Source organism: Tachyglossus aculeatus, chromosome 15 (genome assembly GCF_015852505.1).
Source record: "Tachyglossus aculeatus isolate mTacAcu1 chromosome 15, mTacAcu1.pri, whole genome shotgun sequence".
Taxonomy (NCBI): domain Eukaryota; kingdom Metazoa; phylum Chordata; class Mammalia; order Monotremata; family Tachyglossidae; genus Tachyglossus; species Tachyglossus aculeatus.
The window spans coordinates 12,973,881-12,994,930 of NC_052080.1; the positions used below are offsets into that span (position 1 = coordinate 12,973,881).

At 45.6% G+C, this 21,050-nt stretch overlaps 1 protein-coding gene across 1 annotated transcript in view; it reads left to right on the forward strand.

The window, feature by feature from the left end:
- Positions 1–5,908: 5,908 nt before the first annotated feature.
- Positions 5,909–21,050, forward strand: part of MXRA5 (matrix remodeling associated 5) — a 33,610-nt gene continuing 18,468 nt past the window's right edge. Inside the window, exons 1-2 of the mRNA XM_038757160.1 lie at positions 5,909–5,956; positions 12,551–12,769. Coding sequence (XP_038613088.1) covers positions 12,567–12,769 — 203 coding nt within the window. The 5' untranslated portion in view covers positions 5,909–5,956; positions 12,551–12,566. The remainder of the gene's footprint in view (positions 5,957–12,550; positions 12,770–21,050) is intronic.

The following is a 21,050-nucleotide window of genomic DNA, read 5'->3' on the forward strand; positions in this document are numbered from 1 at the left end:
ATTGATTGATTGATTGTGAGTCCCAGGCCCGCACTCTATCCACTAGCTCCTCGACCTGAGAGGCACCCACGCGGTGTTTGTAGCCGGTTTCCATAGGAACCTGAATCTTTCACTCTCAGGGGGATTCACTTTGTGCTTATGAAAAGAGAACAGAATTCCAGCCCCAGAAATGAAAGTTTTCCAGGTCATGCACTGTTTAGACAAATTCGAACTAGCCCCATGTCAGCCTCCTGGCAAAAGGTATTTCCGCCTTTCCCCCAACTGCACGAGAAAAGAGAAAAAGGATCCTTCTATCAGTTGTAGTTTATTGAGCCCTCTCTCTGTACAGAGCACTGTCCTAAGCGCTTGGGAGAGTACGATATGATGGAGTTGGTAATAATAATAATAATAATAATAATAGCATTTATTGAGCCCTCTCTCTGTACATGGCACTGTCCTAAGTGCTTGGGACAGTACGATATGACGGAGTTGGTAATAATAATAATAATAATAGCATTTATTGAGCCCTCTCTCTGTACAGAGCACTGTCCTAAGCACTTGGGAGAGTACAATATGATGGAGTTGGTAATAATAATAATAATAATAGCATTTATTGAGCCCTCTCTCTGAACAGAGCATTGTCCTAAGCGCTTGGGAGAGTATGATATGACGGAGTTGGTAATAATAATAATAATAATAATAATAATAATAATAGCATTTATTGAGCCCTCTCTCTGTACAGAGCACTGTCCTAAGAGCTTGGGAGAGTACGATATGACGGAGTTGGTAATAATAATAATAATAATAATAACAATAATAATGATAGCATTTATTAAGCACTTACTATGTCCAAAGCACTGTTCTAAGCGCTGGGGAGGTTACAAGGTGATCAGGTTGTCCCACGGGGGGCTCACAGTCTTAAAACACGTTTAAGACACTTTTCCTGCCCACAATGAGCTGACAGTCTAGAGTGGGAGACAGACATTGGCGTAATCAATGGTATTCACTGAGCTCTTACTGGGTGCAGAGCACTGAACTAAATGCTTGGGAGAGTAGCGTGGTCTAGTAGATAGAGCCCGGGCCTGGGACTCAGGTCATGGGTTCTAATCCAGGCTCCGCCACTTGTCTGCCGTGTGACCTCGCCAAGTCACTTCACTTCTCCGGGCCTCAAGTTCCCTCATCTGTAAAATGGGGATTGAGGCCGGGAGCCCCACGTGGGACAGGGATTGTGTCCAATCTGATTTTCTTGTATCCACCCCAGCGCTTAGTACAGTGCCTGGCACATAAGCACTTAACAAATACCATCACCTCTAAATACCATTGATTGATTACTTGATCATTCATTCCATCGTATTTATTGAGCGCTTCCTGTGTGCAGAGCACTGTACTAAGCGCTTGGGAAGTACAAGTTGGCAGCATCTAGAGACGGTCCCTACCCAACAGCGGGCTCACAGTCTAGAGGGGGGAGACAGAGAACAAAACAAAACATATTAACAAAATAAAATAAGTAGAATAGATATGTACAAGTAAAAGAAATAAATAAATAGAGTCATATAGAGTAAATAGAGTTTTCGGATCATCATCAGCAGGCTCACAGCGGGAGACAGACAACAAAACCAAACATATCAGGTTGGACACACTCCCTGTCCCAAATGGGGTTCACAGTCTTAATCCCCGTTTCACAGACGAGGTAACCGAGGCACAGAGAAATGAAGTGACTTGCCCAACATCACACAGCAGACTGGAATTAGAACTCAGGTCCTTCGACACCCAGGCCCGTGCCCTAGCCAGGAGGCCAACGCAAGATACAGAAGGGAGACTTTAGGTAGTTTAGTGCATTTAGCTTTACAATCAGTCAGTCAGTCGGTGCTATTTATTGAGCGCTTACTGTTCATGGGAGAGTATAATACCACAGAGTTGATAGATATGATCTCTACCCACAGCAAGCTCACGGACTAGAGAGGGAGACAGACATTAATATAGATAATTTAAGGACATAAAATATCTGTTAATCAATCCATCCCTCAATAGTATTTATTTATCACTTACTGTGTGCAGAGAAGTGTACTGTTTGGAAGAGTACGAAATAATAATAATAATAAGGATGGCATTTAGCAAGCACTTACTATGTGCAAAGCACTGTTCTAAGCACTGGGGAGGTTGCAAGGTGATCAGGTTGTCCCACGGCGGGCTCACCGTCTTAATCCCCATTTTGCAGAGGAGGTAACTGAGGCCCAGAGCAGTGAAGTGACTTGCCCAAAGTCGCACAGCTGACAAGCGGCGGAGCCGGGATTTGAACCTCTAACCTCTGAATCCAAAGCCCGGGCTCTTTCCACTGAGCCACGCTGCTTCTCATGTAGAGTTGGCAGATATGATCCTTGTCCTTATGTAGCTTGCGGTGTAGTGGAAAGAAATAAAATTGCCATTTATGCTCTAAAGTAACGGTATTTGAAAGGGGCAATTTATCCCACCGAACAAATGCTAATTTTCTGCTAGATTCTTTCCTGAGTCGGGGCCAGTGTTTTCAACGAGTAACTCTGAAAATCCAGCCAGAAGTCTCGTCTGCTTTCTGAGCGTCTAGGACAGCGTTTTACACACACGGTAGAGGCTCAGTGACTAGTCAGTCAATCACATTTATTGAGCGCTTACCGCGTGCAGAGCACTGGACTATACAACAATATAACAGACACGTTCCCTGCCCACAATAGTAATAATAATGGGATTTATTAAGCGCTTACAGCGTGGCTCAGTGGAAAGAGCGTGGGCTTTGGAGTCAGAGATCGTAGGTTCGAATCCTGACTCTGCCACATGTCTGCTGTGTGACCTTGGGTAAGTCACTTAACTTCTCTGAGCCTCAGTTACCTCATCTGTAAAATGGGGATTAAGACTTTGAGCCCCACATGGGACAACCTCATTACCTTGTTTACCCTCCCCAGCACTTTGCACATAGTAAGCGCTTAACAAATGCCATCATCATCATCATCAAAGCACTGTTCTAAGTGCTGGGGAGGTTACACAGTGATCAGGTTGTCCCACGTGGGGCTCACAATCTTAATCCCCATTTTACAGATGAGGGAACTGAGGCACAGAGAAGCTAAGTGACTTGCCCAAAGTCACACAGCTGACAATTGGCGGAGCTGGGATACGAACCCATGACCTCTGACTCCAAAGCCCGGGCTCTTTCCACTGAGCCACGCTGCTCATTGCTGCTTCCCACAGCAATCTTACCGTCTAGAGGGGGAGACAGACAACAAGACAGAACATATTAACTAAATAAAATAAATAGAATAAATATGTACAAAAATAAAATCAAGTAATAAATACGTACAAACATATTTACATATATACAGGTGCTGTGGGGAGGGGAAGGAGGTAAGGCGGGGGGGATTTCTCCTCAATCAATCAATCAATCGTATTTATTGAGCGCTTACTGTGTGCAGAGCACTGGACTAAGCGCTTGGGAAGTACCAGTTGGCAACATATAGAGACAGTCCCTACCCAACAGCGGGCTCACAGTCTAAAAGGGGGAGATGGAGAACAAAACCCAACATACTAACAAAATAAAATAAATAGAATAGATATGTACAAGTAAAATAAATAAATAAATAAATAGAGTAATAAATATGTACAAACATATATACATATATACAGGTGCAGTGGGGAAAGGAAGGAAGTAAGATGGGGGATGGAGAGGGGGACGAGGGGGAGGGGGAGAGGGAGAGGGAGCGCTTAGTAATAATAATAATAATAATGGCATTTGTTAAGCGCTTACTACGTGCAAAGCACTGTTCTAAGCGCTGGGGGGATAAAATGTGATCAAGTTGTCCCACGTAGGGCTCACAGTCTTAATACCCAATTTTAAAGATGAGGTAACTGAGGCTCAGAGAAGTTAAGTGACTTGCCCAAGGTCACACAGCAGACTTGTGGTGGAGCCGGGATTCGAACCCATGACCTCTGACTCCAAAGCCCGGGCTTTTCCCACTGAGCCACGCTACAGTGCTCTGCACACAGTAAGCGCTCAATAAATACGATTGATTGATTAAACTCCCCAGCGCTTAGAACAGTGCTTGGCATATAGTAAGCACTTGATTAATGCCATTATTGTTATTATTATTAAGCAGCGCGAAGCAGCGTGGCTCAGTGGAAAGAGCCCGGGCTTTGGAGTCAGAGGTCATGGGTTCGAATCCCGGCTCCACCACCAGTCTGCTGTGTGACCTTGGGCAAGTCACTTCGCTTCTCTGAGCCTCAGTTACCTCATCTGTAAAAATGGGGATGAAGACTGTGAGCCCCCCGTGGGACAACTTGATCACACTGTATCCCCCCAGCGCTTAGAACAGTGCTTTGCACATAGTAAAGTGCAAAGCAAAGTGCAAAGTGCAAACCCCTTCCTTCCTCTCCCCCTCGTCCCCCTCTCCATCCCCCCATCTTACCTCCTTCCCTTCCCCACTGCACCTGTATATATGTTTGTACATATTTATTACTCTATTTATTTAATTTCTTTATTTTACTTGTACATATCTATTCTATTTATTTTATTTGGTTAGTATGTTTGGTTTTGTTCTCCGTCTCCCCCTTCTAGACTGTGAGCCCACTGTTGGGTAGGGACCGTCTCTATATGTTGCCAACTTGGACTTCCCAAGTGCTTAGTACAGCGCTCTGCACACAGTAAGCGCTCAATAAATACGATTGATGATGATGATGATGATCATTCAATATATGCTTATAATTACTGAGTTGTTTCAAAGCATCTAAGACAGTTTTGATTTTATCCTCCTGGGTTTCATTTGCTCCAATTTAAGCTTGCTGTATTAAATTCTGTTTTCTTTTTCCATTGGTGTTTAAGTCCTCACTATGTGTCAGGCCCTGTACTAAGCACTGGAGATAATCAGGGTGGCCACAATGTTCCACACGTGGCTCACAGTCTTAACCCCATTTTACAGATGAGGTAACTGAGGCCCAGAGAAGAGAAGTGACTTATCCAAGGTCACACAGCAGGCTCAGGTGGAGGTAGGATTACAACTCAGATCCTCCGACTCCCAGGCTGTTGTCTTTCCACTAGGCCACTCTGTTTCCATAGCATATCATCATCATCATCATCAAACGTATTTATTGAGCGCTTACTATGTGCAGAGCACTGTACTAAGCGCTTGGGAAGTACAAATTGGCAACATCTAGAGACAGTCCCTACCCAACAGTGGGCTCACAGTCTAAAAGGGGGAGACAGAGAACAAAAACAAACCTACTAACAAAATAAAATAAATAGAATATTTTTGGTGTTTGGTGTTTATTATTAATAATAATAATAATAATGGCATTTATTAAGCACTTAACTATGTGCAAAGCACTGTTCTAAGCACTGGGGAAATACAACGGATGATGATGATAATTGATGATAGTAAGCGCTTAACAAATGCCTGTGAGCATTTTAGACTGTGAGCCCAATGTTGGGTAGGGACTGTCTCTAAATGTTGCCAACTTGTACTTCCCAAGCGCTTAGTACAGTGCTCTGCACATAGTAAGCGCTCAATAAATATGATTGATTGATTGATTGAAATGCCATCATTATTATTATTATTATTAAGCGCTTACTATGTGCCAAGCACCGTTCTAAGCGCTGGGGGAGCACAAGGTGCTGAGGTTGCCCCCCGTGGGGCTCCCAGTCTTCACCCCCATTTTCCAGAGGGGGGAACTGAGGCCCAGAGAAGTGAAGCGACTGGTTCCAGCCCCCCAAGGCGGCGGGTCCTGTGGTGCTCGGGGCCCGTTGGGGGGTCTAGTCTACTGGCCCCCGCCCCCGGCTGGAGGGCGGAGCTGCGGGGCTCCTCCCCAGCCGTCCCTGCCTGCTTGCAGCTTGGCGGCTGGCAGGAGGAGCAGGGGGGCGTCCAAACAGCCGGGGTGCGGACGGGGAAACCGAGGCAGGCCGGGGGCGGCGCGATGGTCGGGGGCCGGCCCGGGACCGGCTGCTGCGGGAACGACAACGGTACGCACCTTCGGTCTTCGCGGGGCGGCGGGGGGGACCCCCCTCTCAATCCCTCAATCGTACTGATTGGGCTCTTACTGGGTGCTGAGCACTGTACTGAGCGCTGCGGAACTACAAGCCCCCCTCCCGGGGGCCGGGGGGGGGGGTCTGCGGGCTCCAACCCCGGCTCCGCCGCTTCTCTGCTGGGTGACCTTGGGCTTCTCGGGGCCTCGGTTCCCTCATCTGGAAAATGGGGATGAAGACCGGGAGCTCCCCCGGGGGCCAACTTCATCATCATCATCATCATCAATCGTATTTATTGAGCGCTTACTATGTGCAGAGCACTGGGCTAAGCGCTTGGGAAGTACAAATTGGCAACATATAGAGACAGACCCTACCCAACAGTGGGCTCACAGTCTAAAACTTGATCACCTTGTAACCTCCCCAGCGCTTAGAACAGTGCTTGGCACGTAGTAAGCGCTTAATAAATGCCATCATCATTATTATTATTAGAGCGGTGCTTGGCACATGAACAAATACCAACATTTTATTCTTCTTTGTGCCTCGGTGACCTCATCTGGAAAATGGGGATGAAGACTGGGAGCCCCACGGGGGACAACCTGATTGCCTTGTAACCTCCCCAGCGCTTAGAACAGTGCTTGGCACGTAGTAAGCGCTTAATAAATGCCATCATTATTATTATTATTAGAGCGGTGCTTGGCACATGAACAAATACCAACATTTTATTCTTCTTTGTGCCTTGGTGACCTCATCTGGAAAATGGGGATGAAGACTGGGAGCCCCCCGGGGGCCAACTTGATCACCTTGTAACCTCCCCAGCGCTTAGAACAGTGCTTGGCACATAGTAAGCGCTTAATAAATGCCATTATTATTATTATTATTATTAGAGCGGTGCTTGGCACATGAACAAATACCAACATTTTATTATTCTTTGTGCCTCGGTGACCTCATCTGGAAAATGGGGATGAAGACTGGGAGCCCCCCGGGGGCCAAATTGATCACCTTGTAACCTCCCCAGCGCTTAGAACAGTGCTTGGCACATAGTAAGCGCTTAATAAATGCCATTCTTCTTCTTATTATTATTAGAGCGGTGCTTGGCACATGAGCAAATACCAACATTTTATTATACTCTGTGCCTCAGTGACCTCATCTGCAAAATGGGGATGAAGACTGGGAGCCCCACGGGGGACAACCTGATTGCCTTGTATCCCCCCCAGTGCTTAGAACAGTGCTTGGCACATACTAAGCACTTAACAAATACCAGCATCATTATTATTATTACTTTCTGTGCCTCAGTGACCTCATCTGGAAAATGGGGATGAAGACTGGGAGCCCCACGGGGGACAGCCTGATTGCCTTGTATCCCCCCCGCGCTTAGAACAGTGCTTGGCACATAGTAAGCGCTGAACAAATACCAGCATCATTATTATTATTATTCTTTGTGCCTCAGTGACCTCATCTGGAAAATGGGGATGAAGACTGGGAGCCCCACGGGGGACAACCTGATCGCCTTGTATCCCCCTCAGCGCTTAGAACAGTGCTTGGCACATACTAAGCGCGTAACAAATACCAGCATTATTATTATTATTATTATTATTATTTGTTCCTCTTTGGATAGGGACTGTATATGTTGCCAACTCGTACTTCCCAAGCGCTTAATGCAGTGCTCTGCACACAGTAAGCGCTCAATAAATACGATTGATTGATTGATTGATTGATTGGAAAATGGGGATGAAGACTGGGAGCCCCACGGGGGACAACCTGATCGCCTTGTATCCCCCCCCCGCGCTTAGAACAGTGCTCTGCACATACTAAGCGCTTAACAAATACCAGCATCATTATTATTACTATTCTTTGTGCCTCAGTGACCTCATCTGGAAAATGGGGATGAAGACTGGGAGCCCCACGGGGGGCAACCTGATTGCCTTGTATCCCCCCCAGCGCTTAGAACAGGGCTTGGCACATACTAAGCGCTTAACAAATACCAGCATCATTATCATTATTACTTTCTGTGCCTCAGTGACCTCATCTGGAAAATGGGGATGAAGACTGGGAGCCCCACGGGGGACAACCTGATTGCCTTGTATCCCCCCCAGCGCTTAGAACAGGGCTTGGCACATACTAAGCGCTTAACAAATACCAGCATCATTATCATTATTACTTTCTGTGCCTCAGTGACCTCATCTGGAAAATGGGGATGAAGACTGGGAGCCCCACGGGGGACAACCTGATCGCCCTGTATCCCCCGCAGCGCTTAGAACAGTGCTTGGCACATAGTAAGCGCTTAACAAATACCAGCATTATTTTTATTATTATCATTCTTTGTGCCTCAGTGACCTCATCTGTAAAATGGGGATGAAGACTGTGAGCCCCCCGTGGGACAAGCTGATCGCCTTGTATCCCCCCCGGCGCTTAGAACAGGGCTTGGCACATAGTAAGCGCTTAACAAATACCAACAATATTATTATTATTATCAATATTCTCTGTGCCTCAGTGACCTCATCTGGAAAATGGGGATGAAGCCTGGGAGCCCCCCGTGGGACAACCTGATCACCTTGTATCCCTTCCCAGCGCTTGGAACAGTGCTTGGCACATTAACAAATACCAACATTATTATTATTATTATTCTTTGTGCCTCAGTTTCCTCATCTGGAAAATGGGGATGAAGCCTGGGAGCCCCCCGTGGGACAACCTGATTACCTTCTATCCCTCCCCAGCCCTAAGAACGGTGCTTGGCACATTAACAAATACCAACATTATTATTATTATTCTTAGTGCCTCAGTTTCCTCATCTGGAAAATGGGGATGAAGACTGGGAGCCCCCCGTGGGACAACCCGATTACCTTGTATTCTTCCTCAGCGCTTTGAACGGTGCTTGGCACATTAACAAATACATTATTAGTATTTATTATTATTATTCTTTGTGCCTCAGTCACCTCCTCCGTAAAATGGGGATTAAGACTGTGAGTCCCGCGTGGCTCAGTGGAAAGAGTGGCTTTGGAGTCCGAGGTCGTGGGTTCAAATCCCGACTCCGACCATTGTCAGCCGTGTGACTTTGGGCAAGTCACTTCACTTCGCTGGGCCTCAGTTTCCTCATCTGCAAAATGGGGATGGAGACTGCGAGCCCCCCGTGGGACAACCTGATCACCTTGTAACCTCCCCAGCGCTTAGAACAGTGCTTTGCACATAGTAAGCGCTTAATAAATGCTATCGTTGTTATTATTAGTATGACCTTGTATCTACCCCAGGGCTTAGAACAGTGCTTTGCACATAGTAAGCGCTTAATAAATGCTATCATTATTATAATTATTATGACCTTGTATCTACCCCAGGGCTTAGAACAGTGCTTGGCACACAGTAAGCACTTAATAAATGCTATCATTATTATTATTATTATGACCTTGTATTTAGCCCAGGGCTTAGAACAGTGCTTGGCACATAGTAAGTGCTTAATAAATGCTATCGTTATTATTATTATTATGACCTTGTACTTACCCCAGGGCTTAGACAGTGCTTTGCACATAGTAAGCGCTTAATAAATGCTATCATTATTATTATTATTATGACCTTGTATCTACCCCAGGGCTTAGAACAGTGCTTGGCACATAATAAGTGCTTAATAAATGCTATCATTATTATTATTATTATGACCTTGTATTTACCCCAGGGCTTAGAACAGTGCTTGGCACATTGTAAGCGCTTAATAAATGCTATCATTATTATCATTATTATTATTATGACCTTGTATCTACCCCAGGGCTTAGAACAGTGCTTTGCACACAGTAAGCGCTTAATAAATGCTATCATTATTATTATTATGACCTTGTATCTACCCCAGGGCTTAGAACAGTGCTTTGCACATAGTAAGCACTTAATAAATGCTATCATTATTATTATTATGACCTTGTATCTACCCCAGGGCTTAGAACAGTGCTTTGCATATAGTAAGCGCTTAATAAATGCTATCATTATTATTATTATGACCTTGTATCTACCCCAGGGCTTAGAACAGTGCTTTGCATATAGTAAGCGCTTAATAAATGCTATCATTATTATTATTATGACCTTGTATCTACCCCAGGGCTTAGAACAGTGCTTTGCACATAGTAAGCGCTTAATAAATGCTATTATCATTATTATTATGACCTTGTATCTACCCCAGGGCTTAGAACAGTGCTTTGCACATAGTAAGCGCTTAATAAATGCTATTATCATTATTATTATGACCTTGTATCTACCCCAGGGCTTAGAACAGTGCTTTGCACATAGTAAGTGCTTAATAAATGCTGTCGTTATTATTATTATTATGACCTTGTATCTACCCCAGGGTTTAGAACAGTGCTTGGCACATAGTAAGCGCTTAATAAATGCTATCGTTATTATTATTATTATTATGACCTTGTATCTACCCCAGGGCTTAGAACAGTGCTGGGCACATAGTAAGCGCTTCACAAATACCAATATTATTATTATTATTAATCATAACGCTGTTTAGAGTGGGATTCGTTACGACCTGGCTCTGCCCCTCGTCTGCCCCGTGTCCTTGGCCAAGTCACTTGACTTGGAAAAGCAGCGGGGCTCAGTGGAAAGAGCCCGGGCTTTGGAGTCGGAGGTCGTGGGTTCGAATGCTGACACCGCTGTGCATCCGCTGTGCATCCGCTGTGTGACTTTGGGCAAGTCACTTCACTTCTCTGGGTCTTAACAAATACCAACATTATTATTATTATTATTATTCCCTGGGCCTCAGTTCCCTCTTCTGGAAAATGGGGATTAAGACTGTGAGCCCCCCATAGGACAACCTGATCACCTTGTATCTACCGTGGTTCAGTGGAAAGAGTCCGGGCTTTGGAGTCAGAGGTCATGGGTTCGAATCCTGCTCCGCCACATGCCTGCTCTGTGACCTTGGGCAAGTCACTTCACTTCTCTGAGCCTCAGTTCCCTCATCTGTAAAATGGGGATGAAGACTGTGAGCCCCACGTGGGACAACCTGATCACTTTTTATCCCCCCAAGTGCTTAGAACAGTGCTTTGCACATAGTAAGTGCTTAACAAATGCCAACATTATTATTATTATTACTCCAGTGCTTAGAACAGGGCTTGGCACATAGTAAGTGCTTAACAAATATCAACATTAGTATTATTATTATTATTATTATTATTATTATTATTCTCTGTGCCTCAGTGACCTCATCTGGAAAATGGGGATTAAGACTGTGAGCCCCCCGTAGGACAACCTGATCACCTTGTATCTACTCCAGTGCTTAGAACAGTGCTTGGCACATAGTAAGCGCTTAACAAATACCAATATTATTATTATTATTATTTTCTGTGCCTCAGTGACCTCATCTGGAAAATGGGGATTAAGACTGTGAGCCCCCCGTAGGACAACCTGATCACCTTGTATCTACTCCAGTGCTTAGAACAGTGCTTGGCACATAGTAAGCGCTTAACAAATACCAACATCATTATTATTCTCTGTGCCTCAGTTCCCTCTTCTGGAAAATGGGGATTAAGACTGTGAGCCCCCGCATAGGACAACCTGATCACCTTGTATCTACTCCAGTGCTTAGAACGGGGCTTGGCACATAGTAAGCGCTTAACAAATACCAACATTATTATTATTATTATTCTCTGGGCCTCAGTGACCTCATCTGGAAAATGGAGATTAAGACTGTGAGCCCCACGGGGGGCAACCTAATTGCCTTCTATCTACCCCAGCGTTTAGAACAGTGCTTGACACATAGTAAGCGCTTAACAAATATTATTATTATTATTGTTCTCTGGGCCTCGATTCCCGCCTCTGTACAATGGGGAGGGACACTCTGCTGCGCCCCACCTGCGGCGGGGATTGTGTCCAACCTATTTGGGAGCTACCCCAGAGCGTAGTCGAGGCGGCGTGGCTTAGTGGCTAGAACACGGGCCCGGTGAGGCCTGGTGAGTGCTTGGATGGGAGACTGCCTGGGAATACCGGGGGCTGGAGGCTTTAGAGAAGCAGCGTGGCTCAGTGGAAAAAGCACGGCCTTTGGAGTCAGAGGTCATGGGTTCAAATCCCGGCTTGGCCATTTGTCAGCTGTGTGACTTTGGACAAGTCGCTTCACTTCTCTGGGCCTCAGTTCCCTCATCTGTCAAATGGGGATTAAGACTCTGAGTCCCCCGTGGGGACAACCTGATCACCCTGTAACCTCCCCCGCGCTTAGAACAGTGCATTGCACATACTAAGCGCTTAATAAATAAATGCTATCGTATCATAGTACATTGGATCCCAAAGACACTTTTCTCACTGTATACAGTAACAAGAAAAACATCTCACAGTATTTTGCCTAGCTGATCTCCTAAAGGGCCGAACTGTCCAACGTGAGAGATTTCCAAGAGACGGATAACCATTCTACTCATTTAAGAGGAGATTTTCTAAATTGTGAGAGATTTCCAAGAAACAGATAACCATTCTACTCATTTAAGAAGAGATTTTCTAAATTGTACCACAAAAACCGGTCGGTGAGATAGCCGGTAAGGGGTTTGGGGGAAGGTAGCGATGCTGTGCAGTCGCTGAAAGTCTTTTCTTTCTTTTTTTTAAATTTGGGGACGTCATGAACAGGTGGAGCCCGGCCGTGATGAAATCTGCCAAGATGCAGAAGAGGGCCGATTGGTGGGTCCTGTCGTCGGTGCTGATAATCTATCTGGGACACCCTCAGGAGACGCGAGCGTGTCCTCACCAGTGCACCTGCTACATCCCTACTGAAGTTCACTGCACGTTTCGATCTTTAGCCTCGGTGCCGGCGACGATCTCCAAGCACGTGGAAAGAATCAACTTGGGGTCTGTATTGCAGTTTCACCGAGCATCTCTCTCTTCAGTTAGTTACTTGGCTGGTTGGCGGGGTTGGTGATTTTCCATACCTGCCTCGAGTACGGCGAATATACTTTTAAGGCCCCCAAATACGTTTTCATTCCTTCATTCATTCATTCAATCGTATTTATTGAGCGCCTACTGTGTGCAGAGCACTGTACTACGCACTTGGGAAGTACAAGTCGGCAACGTATAGAGACGGTCCCTACCCAACAGCAGGCTCACAGTCTAGAAGGGGGAGACAGAGAACAAAACAAAACATATTAACCAAATCAAATAAGTAGAATAAATATGTACAAGTAAAATAAATAAATAAATAGAGTCATGTAGAGTAAGTAGAGTTTTCGGATTCATTCATTCATTCATTCAATCGTATTTATTGAGCGCTTACTGTGTGCAGAGCACTGGACTAAGCGCTTGGAAAGTCCAAGTCGGCAATGTATAGAGACGGTCCCTACCCAACAGTGGGCTCACAGTCTAGGAGGGGGAGACAGAGAACAAAACAAAACATATTAACCAAATCAAATAAGTAGAATAAATATGTACAAGTAAAATAAATAAATAGAGTCATGTAGAGTAAACAGAGTTTTCGGATTCATTCATTCATTCAATCGTATTTATTGAGCGCTTACTGTGTGCAGAGCACAGTACTAAGCGCTTGGGAAGTACAGGTCGGCAACGTATAGAGATGGTCTCTACCCAACAGCGGGCTCACAGTCTAGAAGGGGGAGACAGAGGACAAAACCAAACATATTAACCAAATCAAATAAGTAGAATAAATATGTACAAGTAAAATAAATAAATAAATAGAGTCATGTAGAGTAAATAGAGTTTTCGGATTCATTCATTCATTCAATCAATCGTATTGATTGAGCACTTACTGTGTGCAGAGCACTGTACTAAGCGCTTGGGAAGTACAAGTTGGCAACATACAGAGACGGTCATCGCCAGAACTTGGTTCTACAACCTTCAGCTAACAGGTGTGATCTGACTCATTTCACTTTGATGTGGTGTTTTGTTGGGGATATTTTAGTAGTGTTTTTTTTAAGGTTCCTAATTAGCACTTACCTTAATAATAATAATAATAATAATAGTACTTTTTAAACGCTTACTATGTGCCAAGCACTGTTCTAAGCACTGGAATAGATACAAGCTCTTCAGGTTGGACACAGTCTGTCCCACATGGGGATCACAGTCTCCGTCCCACACGGGGCTCACAAGTCTCCATCCCCATTTTACAGCTGAGGGAACTGAGGCACAGAGAAGTGAATCAATCAATCAATCAATCATATTTATTGAGCGCTTACTGTGTGCAGAGCACTGTACTAAGCGCTTGGGAAGTCCAAGTTGGCAACCTAGAGAGATGGTCCCTACCCAACAGTGGGCTCACAGTCTAAAAGGGGGAGACAGAGAACAAAACCAAACATACTAACAAAATAAAATAAATAGAATAGATATGTACAAGTAAGATAAATAAATAAATAGAGTAATAAATACATACAAACATATATACATATATACAGGTGCTGTGGGGAAGGGAAGGAGGTGAGATTGAACCCTCTATCCCTGTCTCCCGTGGGGCTCACAGTCTAAGTAGGAGGGAGGAGGATTTAATCCCCACTTTCACAGATGAGGAAACTGAGGCACGGAGAAGTGACGTGGCTTGCCCAAGGTCACAGAGAGGACAAGCGGAGGAGCGGAGAGTTCTGTTCTTGGATGAGACCGGTCTCCCAATACTGATAGACTTTTCAAGGCCATTTTCAATCCTAGTTGGGGACTGAAGAGCCCAGCGGAGAGCCCGGATCCTCCTTCCTCTCCCTCTCCATCCCCCCCGCCTTACCTCCTTCCCCGCCCCACAGCACCTGTATATATGTATATATGTTTGTATGTATTTATTACTCTATTTTATTTGTACATATTTATTCTATTTATTTTATTTTGTTAATATGTTTTGTTTTGTTCTCTGTCCCTTTCTAGACTGTGAGCCCACTGTCGGGTAGGGACCGTCTCTATACGTTGCCAACTTGTACTTCCCAAGCGCTTAGTACAGTGCTCTGCACACAGTAAGCGCTCAATAAATACGATTGGATGGATGAATGAATGAATGAATGAATGAATGAATAACTCCCGGGCCCTTGCTCTTTCCGCTCGGCCAGGCTGCTTCTCAGTTGAGAAGAAAACTACTCTTATTTGAGAATACAACTGGCAAGGCATGAACTGGCCTAACAGAGAGAAGATGTGGAGGTCAAATATTTAAATAACTTGGAGAGTAAAATGCCTTTTAACACCACTGTGAGAACGTAGAACTTTCAAGGAAAAGTTGAGGAAGTTGGCAGTTGTCTGAGGAAAAATTTCATTACACCACAGCTGCCTTCAACGTAGCCAAGTAGCGCATAATGAAGAGATCTCCCATTTCTTCCTTTGAGAGTCTCAGAGGTTTCTCCATCAATTGCTTTCCAAATGTAAGAAGAAAAAGTAAACATCATCAGGTGTCCGACGGACAGATCCGTAAAAAGGATTTTCTGCGGAAAATCGTGGTTCCGGCAACGCCTTTCTGGCCTGAATAATAATAATAATAACAATAGCATTTATTAAGCGTTTACTATGTGCAAAGCACTGTTCTAAGCGCTGGGGAGGTTACAGGGTGATCAGGTTGTCCCATTGGGGGCTCACAGTCTTCATCCCCATTTTCCAGATAAGGGAGCTGAGGCCCAGAGAAGTGAAGTGACTTGCCCGAAGTCACACGGCTCACAATTGTCGGAGTTGGAATTTGAACCCACAACCTCGGACTCCAAAGCCCGGGCTCCTGAAGTAACGTATAGCTTCATTCAGAGAAGCAGCGTGGCTCAGTGGAACGAGCCCGGGCTTTGGAGTCAAAGGTCATGGGTTCAAATCCCTGCTCTGCCGCTTGTCAGCTGTGTGACTCTGGGCAAGTCACTTCACTTCTCTGGGACTCAGTTACCTCATCTGTAAAATGGGGATTAAAACTGTGAGCCCCTCGTGGGACAACCTGATCAACTTGTATCCTCCCCAGTGCTTAGAACAGCACTTTGCATATAGTAAGCGCTTAATAAATGCGATTATTATTATTAACTAGAGCCGAGGGAAGCAGTGTGGCCGAATAGTTAGAGCCCGGGCCTGGGATTCAGAAGGACCTGGTTCTCAGCTTGTCCACTTGTCTGCTGGGTGACCCTGGGCAAGTCACTTCACTTCTCTGGGCCTCAGTTACCTCATCTGTAAAGTGGGGATTAAGACCGGAGCCCCATGTGGGACAGGGACTGTGTCCAACCTGATTTGCTTGTATCCACCCCAGTGCTTAGTACTTTAACTGACACATAGTAAGCGCTTGATAAATACCTCAATTTTTATTATTACTACAACAGAATTAGCAGACCCGTTCTTTGCCCACAACGAGTTTACCATCTGGCGGGGGTGAGGAGGAGAAGGGCAGAGCCGGGGGGAAGGCAGAAGCAGGGTGGCTTTCTAGACTGTGAGCCCATTGTTGGGTAGGGACTGTCTCTATATGTTGCCAGCTTGTACTTCCCAAGCGCTTAGTACAGTGCTCTGCACACAGTAAGCGCTCAATAAATACGATTGATTGATTGATTGATTAGTGGAAAGACCACGGGCTTGGGAGTCAGAGGACGCGGGTTCTAATCCAGGCTCCACCATTTGTCAGCTGTGTGACTTTGGGCAAGTAATAATAATAATAATAATAATAATAATAATGATGATGGCATTTGTTAAGCGCTTTCTATGTGCAGAGCACTGTTCTAAGGGCTGCGGGGGGGATACAAGGTGATCAAGTTGTCCCACGTGGGGCTCACAGTCTTCATCCCCATTTTCCAGATGAGGTAACTGAGAAGTTAAGTGACTTGCCCAAGGTCACACAGCGGACATGTGGCGGAGTCGGAATTCGAACCCATGCCCTCTGACTCCAAAGCCCGGGCTCTTTCCACTGAGCCACGCCGCTTCACTTCTCTGGGCCTCAGTTCCCTCATCTGTAAAATGGGGATGAAGACTGTGAGCCGCACGTGGGACAACCTGATTACCCTGTATCTACTGCAGCGCTTAGAACAGTGCTTGGCACATAGGGAACACTTAACAAACCCGTCATCGTTATTACGATTATCTCGGGGACAAGGGAAGAAGAGGAGCCCCTGTTTCTTTCCCCTGCCTTTCAAATATGTCAACCCGTCCAGCCGATCACCATCTTGGCAATGACTGCCATCCAGTCCGGATTCGCTGTGCTAACCAAACTGAACAAACTTTGGCCTTTCATACAGAGTCTGACACCAGTTCAGAAAGTTTCCAGGACTACCCAACAGTAGAGCAGTCGTCATAAGCCTTTTATAAATCAAAAGTACTCTAAAGACTGTAGTCTAAAGTACTCTTCTAGACTGTGAGCCCACTGTTGGGTAGGGACTGTCTCTATATGTTGCCAACCTGTACTTCCCAAGCGCTTAGTACAGTGCCCTGCACACAGTAAGCGCTCAATAAATACGATTGATTGATTGATTAAAGCAGGGCAGGCCCATTCGGCTGGTAAGAAAGCCCCAACTAGGATTGAAAATAGCCTTGAAAATTCTATCAGTATTGGGAGACTGGTGTCATTCAATCAATCAATCAATCAATCAATCGTATTTATTGAGCACTTACTGTGTGCAGAGCACTGTACTAAGCGCTTGGGATGTACAAGTTGGCAACATATAGAGACGTTCCCTACCCAACAGCGGGCTCACAGTCTAGAAGGGGGAGAGAAAACTCTCGAATAAAGATTTTAGACTATCTCAGAGAGGGTCTTTCTGGGCAGGGAGTGAGTCCCCTAACTCTGCTGTAGCGAAGCAGCTCGATGTGGTGGATAGAGCCGGGGCCTGAGAGGACCTGGGTTCTAATCCCAGCCGCGCCACTTGTCTTCCGTGACACTGTGGGCAAGTCACTTCTCTGGGCCTCACTTCCCTCATCTGTAAAATGGGGATTAAGACTGTGAGCCCCACGTGGGACGTGGACTGTGTCTAACCTGATTATCTTGAATCTACTAGACTGTGAGCCCAGGACCATCTCTATATGTTGCCGACTTGTACTACCTAAGCGTTTAGTACAGTGCTCTGCACACAGTAAGTGCTCAATAAATATGATTGAATGAATGAATCTACTCCAGCACTTAGTAAAGTGTCTGGCCTCATAGGAAAAGCTTAACAGATACTATTAAAAGCAAAAACAGTGACTAGCCCTAGCAGGCATGTAGTGAAGCCTCCCGCTCCTCCCCCTCTCCATCCCCACCGCCTTACCTCCTTCCCTTCCCCACAGCACCTGTATATATGTAAATATGTTTGTATGGATTTATTACTCTATTTATTTATTTATTTTACTTGTACATATCTATTCTATTTTATTTTGTTAATATATTTTGTTCTGTTCTTTGTCTCCCCCTTCTAGACTGTGAGCCCACTGTTGGGTAGGGACCGTCTCTATATGTTGCCAACTTGGACTTCCCAAGCGCTTAGTACAGTGCTCTGCACACAGTCAGCGCTCAATAAATACGATTGATTGATTGAAGCTGGGATTAGAACCCAGGCCTCCTGATTCCCAGACCTGTGCGCATTCCACTTAGCCATGCCGATTGCCCCTGCTAGCTATTTCTAACTTTACTGTCCTTTCCCATTTTTCTTTTTTCGCCTTCTGATGCCTCGATAACTTGGATCTTCCCTTCTCTCTTTCTCTTCCTTCTTTTCTTTAGGTTCTGGCCGTCGGCTATGGAGACGATAGGTAGGTTCTCCCCCTTCCGCCCCACTAAAAAGCACTAGACCCTTGGAATCTGTGAATTTTAAGCGTAGCCGGACCGGCTCGATTTCATTCAGTGGGGCAGGAGGCAGTTCAAGCTGAGGGGAGGAGATCTCATGATCTAGCGGAGCGGTTCTTGAAACCGAGATTGACTCTTTGTCAAGGTACGAGGACCTTCCATTGATCTTTTAGACTGTGAGCCCACTGTTGGGTAGGGACTGTCTCTATATGTTGCCAACTTGTACTTCCCAAGCCCTCAGTACATTGCTCTGCACACAGTAAGCGCTCAATAAATACGATTGATGATGATGATGATGATGATCCCACGGCCTAAAACTTTGTCTGGTCCCGTGAGTCTTGGATTTCTAGGCGTATTACATTGGTCCCTTCTACCGAGGAGACTTTCTCCGGTCACGGATACATATAATAATAATAATAGCATTTATTAAGCGCTTACTGTGTGCAAAGCACTGTTCTAAGCGCTGGGGAGGTTACAAGGTGATCAGGTTGTCCCACGGGGGGCTCACAGTCTTAATCCCCATTTTACAGATGAGCTAACTTGAGGTCAAGTGACTTGCCCAAAGTCACACAGCTGGCAATTGGCAGAGCCGGCATTTGAACCCATGACCTCTGACTCCAAAGCCCGGGTTCTTTCAACTGAGCCACGCTGCTTCCCTGTCATGGCCAAATCACTCGTTCATTCATTCAGTCGTATTTACTGAGCACTTACTGTGTGTGGAGCACTGTACTGAGTGCTTGGGAGAGTACATTACGAGAGTGAATGGCGGCCCTGGCAGATGTGGGGATGTTTTAAATCTGGGTAATTGTGAAGTCTGTGTGGCTTCTTCATTCTGCCCAAAACACAGATCCGCACCCTAGAGGATCTTACTTCATCAGCCGAGCTTCCCAGTGCAACCCTTTCTCAATTTTGGGAGGATTCAGTGGCACTCAAAATACATTCAGTGGGTCGTGGAAGCAGCACCATTTACTGGGGGAAAATTAGGTCCTTTAGACACCTAACAGTAATAATAATAATAACAATGATGGCATTTGTTAAATGCTTACTATGTGCAAAGCACTGTTCTAAGCGCTGGGGAGGATACAAGGTGATCAGGTTGTCCCACTTGGGGTTCACGGTCTTAATCCCCATTTTACAGATGAAGCTAACTGAGGCCCAGAGAAGTGAAGTGACTTGCCCAAAGTCACACAGCTGACAATTGGAGGAGCTGGGATTTGAACCCATAACCTCTGACTCCAAAGCCCGTGGTCTTTCCAATGAGCCGCCAACTAATCATGGTACTTGTCAAGCGCTTACTACGTACCAAGCACTTTCTAAGCACTGGGGCAGATACGAGTTAATCAGGTCGGACAGGACGCAGCCCCTGTCCCACGGTGGGGGGCTCACACTCTTAATCCCCGTTTTCCAGATGAGGGAAATGAGGCCCAGAGACGTTAAGTGACTTGCCCAAGGTCAACTGCGGCCTAGGCAAGATTAGAACCCGGGTCCTTCTGACTCTATTTGGGTGCACCATCGCCTGTTTTTGGTTGCTGATTCTTGATTTTTGCAACAACCTCAGAAGTGTGTAGGACATCTCGGGGGGGCGGGGGGAGATGCCACTCCAGGACCACCCGAAGGGGCCGTGTTTAAGACCTGCCTCCATACAAACCAATGACAGGGAGGTCCCCGGTGATAATCATCATCATCATCATCATCAATCGTATTTATTGAGCGCTTACTGTGTGCGGAGCACTGTACTGAGCGCTTGGGAAGTACAAATCAGCAATGTCATCTGGGCTCTTCTGGTAACCAGACGGCCTTATTTCATAATGGCAACATTACCATTAACATTCGGGGGTCTTTGAACTCACAGAAGCGACCGGTTTGAGGTTCGAATTGGGGATCAAATTTCTGGGAGTTTGCAGCTGGAAGGCTGGCTTTAAGGACCACTTTAAAGGGGAAGAATATGCTGACTTGTTCGCTGGAACCCTGGTTTCCAGCCAAATTCCCGTGGGATGAGAATGCATAGGGGGTGGGCTAAGGGAAATCTGTTAGTTCATGACCATGGGGCCGGACGAAAATTGAAGTTGGAAAATCCAGGGAGTTGGCTAATCCTCACAATACTTGAAAAGGAGAAATTTTTTTTTAAAAAGCCTCAGGCTGTCTCGGGTACATTTAGTTGGGAAGACCTGAACCCGCTTTCAAATTGTATCATAGGAGAGGTTCCTGGTATAATTTCCCCTCCAGTGCCAGATTTCTACAGCTGTGAATTAATCTGTAGGTTGCTAACTTGTACTTCCCAAGCGCTTAGTACAGTGCTCTGCACACAGTAAGCGCTCAATAAATACGATTGAATGAATGAATGAATGAATCCTTTGGCTCTGAATGGATCAATCGATGTTACTTATTGAGTGCTTAGTATGTGCAGAACAATAGTGATTACAATACTTGCTAAGAACTTACCATGTG